Source organism: Apus apus, chromosome 5 (assembly GCF_020740795.1).
Source record: "Apus apus isolate bApuApu2 chromosome 5, bApuApu2.pri.cur, whole genome shotgun sequence".
In the NCBI taxonomy this organism is placed as follows: domain Eukaryota; kingdom Metazoa; phylum Chordata; class Aves; order Apodiformes; family Apodidae; genus Apus; species Apus apus.
In genome coordinates this window covers 34,910,790-34,923,036 of record NC_067286.1, presented here as the reverse complement: position 1 = coordinate 34,923,036, position 12,247 = coordinate 34,910,790, and the positions used below count along the sequence as shown (strand labels likewise).

Below are 12,247 nucleotides of genomic sequence, written 5' to 3'. Positions count from 1 at the left end.
ATTTCTGTCAGAGGCAGCTGCAAGTAATCAAAGACAGCGTGGAAATATTCCTGAGATGTAGGGATATAATAACTCTACTCCAAATTGAAAAACTGCTGTTTTGTAAGGCTCTGTTCTAGCTATGAATAGCACCGTCTTGAAGATCATTACACATCATCTGGGACTATTCTGTCTTCCACATAGAGACCTCAAAGCACATGCTTTCATTCCTTAGGAAGAAGTAGTTTCAAAAACATGGGTGAAAATTAATTTAATGTGGATTCAAATGAAATCCCTGTGTGAACACTCTCATTAACTACTTCAGAAGTCTTCAGTGGGCTTGGTTTAACTCACTTTAAAAGTAAATTACTTTTAAATAATAGTATCAATGCAAGGAAATAATGCTATGTAATTATTCCACTTTAAAACCTAGTCAGATTTGTTTTTACAAAAGCCCTGCACAGGGCACTGACAGACACACCTCCACCTTTAAGCATAATAAACGGCTTAACTTCAAGAATTCCATAAGAATTTTTTTCCAATTTAATTTAGATCAACTGATTCCTCTTTTCCAATTAAAAAAGTCATTTAGTAACATTTAATATAGATGTATATATCAAAAAACGTAGGATACTAAAACAAAAAACAGTAGACTTATCCACTATTGCAAAGACTACCTAAGGACTTTTCTAAAGAACTGTCAGGCTTTTTCTTTGTACAAATCAACTGTGTGCACAAGACGCCTATGTGCCATCAACAGAAGTTTAAAAGCCTTTGACAAGAAGACAATAGTCTGCAGTTGAACAAAAAAAAAACCTTTTTTCTTTTAATTACATTTTGGGCAGAGATTTGTTTTACATGAACGTCTGCTGCAACTTTGGGACTTCAACCTCTTAAATATTCAAATAATTACAGAACAAACTTGCCTACACATACTTTTTTCAGGAAACCTGCTTTGTAAAATTTACCTCAACAAAGATTGATTCCTTAATTTGATAGCCAAATTTAACAGGAACAGCCAACTCCAGATTGAATAAATACATTACACTGTAACAATAGGATGCCAGTGAACAACTACAAAGCAATCAATAACCATATATGTTTCTGTTTCTGTGCTAGACTGAACATTGTGTTGGTAATTGTAATTATGTTGCATTCAAGAGCAGTTAAATCAACAGTTACAACATGAAAGACACAGCAAATTTATAAACACTTCTTACACATTTATCTAGAATTAGCAGTCAACTACTGTGATAATAACTTAAAGGGGTTTTTTTAGGATACCAACATATACAATTACATGTGTGTGGGAAACTGTTATTTTCTTCCCCACATAAGTCTAAACAAAATGCCTTTTAAGCCAGCGAAGGCCTTCTGATTATTCCCAGCTAACGGACTAAAATAGACTTGCTTCTCAAGGACAACTGAAACAAAAACAACAGATGTGGTATGGGACAGAAAGGATGGGAGACAAGTCACACCTTGCCCCTGATAGTCACCACCCTAACGTGGGGCTCATGGACACTGACTGGACAGGTGGGTCACAGGGGTGTAAAAGGCAGTGAGCGCAGCAGGTGGGCCCTTCCCTCCTCCCTGAGGCCCGTTCTGAAGCTTTCTGCGTGGGACACCCCCCTGCTGCGGACACTGGTGCTGGGACCCTGCCTGCCTGCCCAGGGTCAAGCCTGGGCCTCAGTGCTGAGCGTGCCGGGGTCCTGAGCCCTGGGGTTGGGGCCGGAGCCCCCTCCCCGTGTTGCTGCCGGTTGAGGGGAAACCAGCGGCTGCTGCACCCGCTGCCGAGAGGCTGCCCCTCCGACACCATGGACCTGCTGTCCTGCCTGGCGAGAAGGGGCCACCGACCAACGCTGCCACTGAGAACGGAGCTGTCGGGGACAAGCCCGAGGGTGACATCACCTCACACATACACACACACACGTGCACACACACTCCTCTGCTCATACTTGCACGCACAGCGGGACCTCTTAAGGAGGACTGACGTCGGGCTTCCTCCCTTTGGTCCTCAACCCCCTCTCAGAGAGAATGCCTTAAAAGCACAGGACCTTTTGCATTACCTCCCTAAAGGACACTTTCTTACTGTACATATATACACATATATCCCTGGTAGCCATTTACATTTTCCCCAAACATCATCCCTCAGTTTGTGTTAACCCTTAATAAACCGATTAATTCGTGTGGTAAACATTGGTCTTAGAAGCAATTTGTGAAAGTGCCGGGGGTGTGCATTCTACCTACCACCCTAAAACACGGTCCCGCAGCGGCCGTTCCCCTGCAAGAGGCAGTGCCACGTGTGAGGCCTCAATCTCATTCAAAAACCCTTCCACATCGGAGCGCGGGGGAAGTCGCGAAAGCACCTGACAGCCGGTAGCCCCCCAATATCAGCTCGCAACAACGTGGCTTATTTAGAATGGAAAAAAACCCACAAAAGTCTTGTCTTATGAAGGCAGGTACTGGTCTACACTGTTATGTTGCTGAGCCATGTCTTGCTGAAGCCAAACCACTCATGAAGTTAATAAACAGAAGGGCAGAGGAATATTTTAGTCAAGAGAAGATTCATTATACAGATAATGCAACTCAGTCCACTTGCATCATACTCTCTGACTTCAAACAAGGCAGAATATGACTGTTGGATTTATTTTTTTTAATAATATATTTAGCAAACTGTAAGACAGACAAAAGCCAGCCTTGGCAAACCAAGTTCTTGAATTGCACACACAAACACAATGAAGACCAACAAGACACAGATCTAGTACAGCATTGTGGAGAATGGCCCCATCGGTTTGTGACAAACATCTACAAAACAACCTCTGAACAGATTGCAGAGCTTGCACTGGTTACCTGAGGTACACAGCATGATTTGGTTAATTCAAGTCATCAACAGAATTCCAGTAAGAGAAGATACTTTTGGAAAAGGTCAGAAAAATTAACTGACAATACTCACATAGAAATAAATTCGGCCAGACAAAGCACTGTTATTTAATGAAATATTTCAGAAGACATGCTGGCAAATACTGAGGCATATAACTAAGTTTATTTCTGTTACCAATTCTGGAAGCAAACTGTTAATTTTGTGCAAGTAAATGACATGGGCAGGCATGAAAAGACAAGATTCTGAGTTCTCCTTTTGTTGTCCTTTTCTCACAATTTAACACATTTTAAAATATGTAAGGATTTCAGTTTAACTAAGTCAGTTTTATTGTCATTAACAAGTATGGTAAGTAGATACATTTAAATAAACTCAGATAACTCGTTCTTCCATGTTCCACAGCTGAGAACATCTTTTAAAACTGCATTTCATAATTAAGAAATCTGTTTAATATGCATCTATACACACACACAGATACACATGCACTCTCACATCATCACTGAAATCTAGTCACTTTAAAAGGAAGAAAATACTTTAAAGAATATGGCAATTTGCTTATATTCTCTTATTACTTAAAGTCCAAAGAACTGGACAAAATCTTTATGTCTTAGTGACTATCTTTTCATAATACCAAATGTTCAGAGATTTGTAACTTCCAGTGGTTTTAGGTAAGAGATACTAGAAGTATTTCTAAATCATACACTCCATCAAAATTTCACTGTCAAACTTAGCGTTACAGCAACTAGCCTTGAACAAATGGCATACTGTACTGGAGCAAAATACGATATTCTCTAAGAGGAAATGAACTTTAAGGTTGACTGAGATATAAAATTATTCAATGCAATATTTGAATGAATCATGCAAACACTGTCATAAGTGTTCATTACACCTTGCCTGAAATGTTGATCACATTCAATAATTTAATGTACTTGAATAAAAATATCTAGTATGATACAGATGAAAAACCAAGTTTTAACCTGGCAGTCCCTTGAAGACAAAGCTGAAATGTTGTCAGTCTGAAGATTTTTAACTTCAACTTTGACAAACATATAATTCACATCCGCGTCATCACTGAGTCATATAATCTGACAACATGAATGCGATTTATATAACTAATGCACAATATGCAAATTCAAAATATTTGCAATCACTACTGAGATCTCACAAAACCCACAACACTGAAGTATGTGTGGAGTACTTGACTGATTAATAAATTAAAAAATTTTAACTGTTCATGGATAATTCACAAACCCCCCTGTTGCTTGCACTTTCTTCATAGGTATTTTTTAGTTAAAAACTCTATCTTTTCTCAAATTTTCTCTCAATTTTTAATATGAAGCAAGCAATACATCAAAGATTATCAAAGATGAGTTATTGGAATACAATTTTATCTGACAATGAATGTAGAAGAAGAAAGGCATGCTTGAGGTTATAAGATTTACTTTACCTCATTTGGTGTTACTCTAATGGGAAACTGCAGGTGCCACTACAGACAAACAACAGTTAGCTGGCAGGAAAGATGCACAATTTGCACCTGAAAACTTTTTAGGAGCATATGCTTCTATACATATAGAAGTCACAAAACATTATATTCCATGTTAAAGATAATTGTCTCCAAAGGTTATTTGACAGATTTTATCTTTCTTGCTACTTAAACACACTTGAGAAACCTAAACCTAGCCTATATGTTATTTGATTCACATAGTGGAATGGAGCAAGGGAGCTTGGGTCTATTGTGACACTAATGGTACAACTACACCAACTTCAGTAAGGTTATTCCTTACCCACAGACATGCAAAAGAGTTAAAGGCAACATTCACATTATACTGATCCACTGCTGTCACTAGGAAATCACCCTATTCTGTAAGCATGCAAGTATTTAATCTTTTCTGCATGAAACAATGTCACCTGTTACATCTGCACATCTGTTTGCAAATTCTATCACTCTCTAATAATTTCTTCAACATTTCATATAAACATAAGCAAATAACTAAATCATGAAGTTGCTATTATTCGAAGCAGATCAACTTGGAATTGACTTTGAAGTACCACACAGAAAATCTCATCCTAGATCTCTAATAAATATTCCAAAATTCTTTTTTTTTTTTTCCAGTGAAAATATGCTTTAGATTAACTCTCTCAGAAATATTCTCATTACCTGCACTGCCAATAATCAACTCTTCTGATCTTATCACTCCTTCTTGCAAAAAAAGCAGAACACAAGACCTTCTAAAACATTAAGCTGGAGGAAAATAGTCACTCTATCTGGAATACAGGTCTAAAAGAATGGCCTTATTCTTCTTGGACATGTAACAGAAACATCATGAACCCTCCTTTAATCTTCAACAGAATTTTTGTTACTTCTCCAAGTCAATAGCGTTTGGAAGTTCTTTTAAAACTCTTAGGAATCTCAACAATGCAACATCAGAAGTTTGTTCCATCACATCAACTTAATATGTTTAAGTTTTTTCTGTCTAAATATCAGTATGTGCAAATTATGAGAAAATACCACGGAACAAAAATTCATTTAATAAAGGCACACTCACGATTGTCAAATTTTTCTATTGCCTATTCAAAATTAAAGCAATCCTGGTAAAATATTCTTTAAAAAAAACCAACAACAACAAAAAAACCAACCAAACAAAAAAACCCACACACAACAAAACCCAACAACCAACAAACAAAAAAAACCCCAACAAATAAAAAGCAAACAACAGCAGTAAAAATCACAATGCTATAAATTTTCTTCTTATTTTTAGTGCAACAATCCTCTTCAGGTTTACGCATTTGTACAGTCCTTACAACCCAGTAATTACTATTGCAAAAAAACAGTACCCGCACTCATATTAAGAACACACAGAGGATTCAAACACCTTGAACAAAATAAAGAGAATTCTGCACATACTTTGTGAAAACACTGTTATTTTATGCTTTGCATCTATGACATAATTTATTCGTACCAATGAAAATATTGCAACTTTCAACAAAATTCTTCCCAGACTGCACTGAAGCACAAAATGCCACACTATGATTTTCAGAACTGGTTCTCTTATAAAGCACTTTTGTTTGGAATATTTTTCCATCACTATGCTTGAAAAAAAGACAAGGTAACCTAGCATCAATAAAATAATAGCAATGGTTTCAAGTCTTAAGAGAAACATTCCAAACCAGTATCTGAATGTGGTCTCTGACAAGCTCTAGAAAGTTTACATCAAGAATCAAATCTTCCTCTTCATTGGACTACTTAGGAGAAAGCATCAAGTGTTCTTCCCATTGTCTTATTGCAATGGAAACTAGCATTTTTCTATAAAATCTCAGTTCCAAATACTGAATTAATACTTTTCAAAGGTTTAAGCAACTGCAGCCACATAAAGTCACAAATCTTTTGAAGTTGTCTATGTCTATCTTTGCTTAGATATAGGAACTTGGCAGAACAATAGATTAATAATACATTCTTAAGGATAGCAATCTCCTATTTACAACAAAATACTTCTACATTAGATATTTAGAACTTGATAAATAGAATAAATAAATAAAACCTTTTAATACAAGTAAGAAACAAAAAATACACCAAAGACGATGGCCCCAAAAAAGAAGGTGCAAATGTGACCCTACTAGGAAGCTGTATAAAGATTCTGTATTCCTCAAGCACTTGTAGATACAATTGCATAAGATGCTGCCTATATTTCACACTGGTGCTTTTTTGAGTCGAAAACAAACAAACAATGACAAAATCTCAAAATCTGACCAGGCCCAATTGCTAAGCAGCAACTTTACATCTCCTTGCAATAATAAGAAATACATTACTAATGCTGGACTGCATGGTTTGCTCTTACTGATGGAAAATTAATGATAACTTCATTTTAGTTTTGGTATAGAGCCATAAGAAATATGTCTATAAAGAAAATCTCTAAAATACACATGGTCACTATATAATGATCCAGAATGACAAAAAGCAGTAACTGTTTAAGGGTGCCTTATCTTTAATTTACCACAACAACAATACTTTACTGAACAATATTGGGGCTTTTCTTTTGCAAGACATGGACTGTAATAAGGTGGTAGTAATTTGCAGAAAAACTTTTTTTTTTTCAATTCACAATTATAGACATACCACATTTTAAAATATAACTTTAAAATTATTTACAAAAATTAATAAAGAAAGCTGTTTCAGTAGTAATGGTGTCGATTTAGTAATACAAATACAAAACACACAGATGGAAACCTTCAGTTATGAAAACAGGTATGTGAGTGACATCTCACATCTGCTGTCCAGCTGCAGCCAGTGCAACTACCTTGAGAACTTACAGCAGCAGTTTACAAAGGACAGTCACCCACTGGAGGCCATTTGTGATTTCACTTAAGTGTCTGAAGGAAGCCTGCTCTGTTCAAAGCACTCCCCCTGAACCATGTGCCTAAAACAATCAGAACCAAGCATGTAAAATTATAATTTATTTTACGATTGTCAGGATCTGGCAGTTTCAATGGCTTAAACTTTCCTTCCACAATAGCCAACCCATCCAGCACTGAGATAAAATTTGCCTTTAAATAAAAATGTCAAACATTAAATTTAATAGAGTTCAAGTTATGAACTAAATGTAGCTAAGACTACATGTTCATACACTATACAAAAGAATTAAAAACATGATTATGTAAAATTAGGTAAAAGAGGAAGAAGAAAAACAGTGCTAATATGATGAAATCACCTAGCCAAAGGAAAGTTGAAATCTATCTGAATATAAGAATATGCACTAGAATTATTCACTACTGAATATAATAAGATTAATTGAACAGCCTTTTTAAAAAGCTACAGAAGTATTGCTCTCCTGTAAGATAGATGGTAAGGAAAGACTTCTACACCTAAGAAAATAACTTGTTCATGCAACACATAATGATTATCTGATCACACATAGAAAAGGACCTTGTTATTCCTCAACCTTATTTGAGAAAGCCGTAACTTCTTTTTATTTCAAAGGTTTTAAACCCCTTTCCTGTATTTTCTGTCCTAAGGGTGAATTGTAAAAGCTTAAGTATGTAGGATGAAGCCCTCAGTGAACTGATGTGGCACCTGAATGTCAATGCACTCAGAGGCACAGCACAAACATCTGACCAGTGTCCCACCATGCACTTCTTGCTGGTCTATTATATTATGCACTGCAGGACTTTGCAAAACTAGCTGGAAAAACCTGCACCTGATTTCCCTCTTCCTCTCATCCTTCACAATAGCAACATAATTTAATTTGATCTCTCAGCATCTTTAAATTTTAATAAGCTGAAAAGCTGTAGCATTCTGATCAAAAATTAGCAGCTACACCATTCTATATAGATGCATTTTGCATAAACTTCTTTTGAGGACTACGTACTAAAAATGTCTGGATTTGAATGCCAAGGAATCACATCATTAGGAACATTAACTAGAAACATACCTCTTCTTAAGTACATCTTTTTGAAATACATATTTGTATAAAAGGGTGTTTATAAATTCAAATTTAGAAGATTATTTTATTTGAAATTGACTTCACATGGAATCTTTTCTTTGTTTTTTTTCTTTTAAACTCCATAAATGTGGTGTGCATTTTATCCCCTCCAAAATTTGATTTGAATAAAGATAAAATCACTAGATCATAAATGTTAATATCATTCTGTGAAAAATAATATTACTAGAAAAGACCATCTCTTTAGGGAGAAATATTGCCTTACAGTGGATTATTCTTTTAGTGCTGTAATGGAAAGGCATTCCACCTAGTCCCAGAAGAAAAATCAAAAGATGCATTTAAATGGAAATATTGTGAAATGAATATGATAAAAAAAAAGTGCTTAGAACTGTAAAGAATGTTTATATACACACATACATATACATGTATACATATAAAGAAATTTCATATATGTGGGTTTGTAACTTTTAAATTTAATTTCTATGTAATTTTCTATACATATTTATGAATATAGTTTTAATTTTTAAAATATAATTCTGTAGCTCTAAGCTTCTTTTGTAAATATTAAGATGCTGTCACATTCACATATACTCCTTTTGTGAATTTCAAATAATATCTACAACTCAGCTCAATGCAAAAAGTTGGGAGTATTTTTTTTTATTTTCTGCACATTTTGTGCCAGACCATATTCTAAACAGCTTTTACAAAGTGATAATGTTTCACTGACAGTGTTTTGTGTACTTCACATAAAATTAAATCTCAGACAAACCTTGAGAAAAAGAAAGCAGAAAGCTAAGCAATACAGCATGTTGCTCTTTTTGACCCACAAATGATTATCAGTTATTTTAGAAGTTTATGACAGTTTTCTCAAGTCCTTAAGGAGTCTGACACCATTGCTATAGCTTTTAACACTGCATTTATGTTTATATTACGATACAATAAAACAGCAGGAATAGTTTTCAAATTACTTGGGCACTGGATGTTTTTTTGAAAACAACAATATTATCATAATTTATCCTTTTTTTTAAATAGACTTTGAATGTGCTAAATAATCATGTGCTATCCATTCTGCACTTGAACTATGGGATGAATTTTGGAAGACATCACCAATTGTAATTACTACTAGATCTGTGTCTCTAATGAAAGCCTGTTCATTACCAATAAACACTAATGAAATTGAATAACCAGTGGTATGTGAACACTTGAAAAGTCTTTGTGAAATGAGTGCTACACTAATTATTTATTGTTATAATACAATTGACTTCATCATTAGAGCTAGTATCTACTGTCAGATAAGAATAAAAAGCAGAAGGTATTGCAATACAACCACTCTTCTTTCCTTCCTTTCCCTGCAGAATGATACCATAAACGACAGTACCAGTGGCACAGTAGTTATTTTATTTTACTATATTAGTAATTTATCATTATTATTTCATAATATGTGAATTCATAGCTACATTTTCTCTGCCTTCATTTGTCATTCAGTTTATCAACCTTGATTTTGCATCACTGGAATCTTTAAAAGCTAAATGAGAAAAGAGAGTTCATTTCAAAAAGAAAAAATTGAGCTAATTTTGTATTCACTATGATGGTCAATCACACCTGAAATCAAAGTTCTGCAGGTAAAATAGTAACAATAAAGATCCATTTTCCATTAAAAAGGGATTATTATCCATAGTCAATTCTAACTACTCTGCTCTAAGATTTTTGCAGGTGTCTATTAGAAAGATTAAATACGCACTTAAGAAAATTCTTCTGAGACAGCAGACATTGCAATTATCCCCATTGCATAAGAAAACAAAACTCAAAAGACAATTACCAAGTATAAAACTAGACATAGTTAGACATAGCAGTTAATACTGTAACCACTGCATGCACTTTGGAAAATAAAATACAAAAATACATATTAACGCCTTATAAAAGTTCAGCAAACTCAATTCAAAGTAAAAGTGATGATCCTACTGCTTTTCAGTCATGTTTACTTATAAGTTTAACCAGAAAATCTATTTCAAAGCAAATGCTCCACCTCCTATTGACTTGCCTTGCATGAAGTGTACATGCCTCGAACAATGACAGACAAGAAATACTTTGCAACTTCTGCTGAGACTTTGAAACTCCTTCTAAAATCTACTTTAAGGGAAAACTACATAAAATGCAATATAGGCAGGCACTAACTGCTATAACTGAATGTTGTTTTTATTTTGTTTTAATCTCTGTATGATGCAGCCTTGTTTCCTCTTACATAGAAATGGAATAAAAAGGTGCTTCAACAACATATAGGCATGAGATGTCCCTGCTTTTTACTTAATTTGAGCTGCATTTTTAATACCTTCTGATGGTATACAATCTTGTTTCTAATAAATATAATTACGGATTATTATCAGTAATAACTGAATAACACACTTTAAAATGTCTTGAAATTATGGAAAAGGTGATTACTAAACAAAAGCACTAAGCAGAACGCCTACATTTTTTACTGCTTTTGTTACAAAGAATTTTAGATATTCCAGGTCAGAAAGGGACCATTCTTCAATCCAAGCAATTGTAACGATAGAAGACAGAAAACACAATTTGCTAATTTCTGCATCAAGTCCAACAGCTAAAGATCAGGCTGTAAGACACTTATAAACACTTGATACCATTACCTATTTCATTGTGCTTTATGTGTTAACTAAGAGCTTAATGGGAGTTACCTCTCCATTAAAATGCAGTATGTTTAAGGTATCAAATTCTTGTTATATAAACTTCCTACTTTGAGCAGTTTACTAAAGAAAACATTAGGAATAGGCAACGTCCTCTATCGAATTCAGGTGGATTCGCAGAAACTATAGCTAACAACTGCAAAAAACCTTAATACCAAAACTCTAAGAAGGAGTGGGTGTTTTTTAAGAGGGTACTTTAGCATCTCTGCTATTTGGACATTTGGAAAGGATTCTTACCTTGGACTATCTTGCTTCATCCAATAAAAGACAACTCCTTTTCAAACTGACCAGGCAATTAAAGGTTCCCCATGACTCCTGGTCCAAGAGCACTCTGAACTCTAATTTAAGGACAACGGCAAGCCTACCAGAGATTAACATCCCTGGCCTTTCTGGAAAACACTGGCACCACTCCACCTGTGACAGCAGGGGACTGAAAATAGAATCACAGAATGGACTGGGTTGAAAAGAACATTTAAAGGTCATATAGTTCAACTACCCTGTAATGGATAGGGACTCCTTCAATTAGATCAGGTTGCTCAGAGCCCCCCTCAACTTGATCTTGAATGCTTCCAGGGATGGGGCTTCTATCACTGCTCTGGGCAACCTGTGCCAGTGCTTCACCACCCTCATTGTAAAAAATGTCTTCCTTATATCTAGTCTAAATCTACTCTTTTTCACTTCAAAACCATTACACCTTGTCCTATAGCAACAGGCCCTATTAAAAAGTATGTCCCCATCTTTCTTACAAGACCCCTTTATGTATGGAAAGGTCACAATAATGTCTCCCCAGAGCCTTCTCTTCTCCAGTCTGAACAACCTCAACCCTCTCAGCCTTTCCTCACAGGAGGGGTGTTCTAGCCCCTTAATCAGTGTTGTGGCCCTTCTCTGGATCTGCTCAAAGAGGTCTACGTTGTTCCTATGCCGAAGACTCCAGACCTGGATGCAGTACTCCAGGTGGGATCTCACCTGAGCAGAGGGGGAAAATCGCCTCTCTTGACTGTCCCATCCCAGGATACAGTTGGCTTTCTGAGCTGCAAGTGCACACTGCTTTTAATCCACCAGTATCTTGAATTGCTTCTCCACAGGGCTGCTCTCAATCCCTTCATCTCCCAGCCAGTATTAGTACTGGGGGTTGATGCAACTCAGGTGCAGGACCTTGTACTTGGCCCTGTTGAACATCATAAGGTTCACATGGGCCCGCTTCTCAAGCTTGAACTCGAGACGGTACTTTGGCTCTTCCAGCAGTCTTG

The 12,247-nt window shown here is 35.8% G+C and overlaps 1 protein-coding gene across 4 annotated transcripts in view; it reads right to left on the bottom strand.

Annotated features, from left to right (window-relative positions):
- DPH6 (diphthamine biosynthesis 6) overlaps positions 1-12,247 on the bottom strand; it is a 196,786-nt gene that overhangs the window by 158,691 nt on the left and 25,848 nt on the right. Inside the window, exon 1 of one of the 4 annotated variants that reach the window (XM_051621263.1) lies at positions 11,235-11,323. The exons of the other annotated variants lie outside the window; for them this stretch is intronic. Coding sequence (XP_051477223.1) covers positions 11,235-11,254 — 20 coding nt within the window. The 5' untranslated portion in view covers positions 11,255-11,323. Of the gene's footprint in view, positions 1-11,234; positions 11,324-12,247 lie in introns of those variants that run through there. 4 annotated transcript variants of the gene reach the window in all.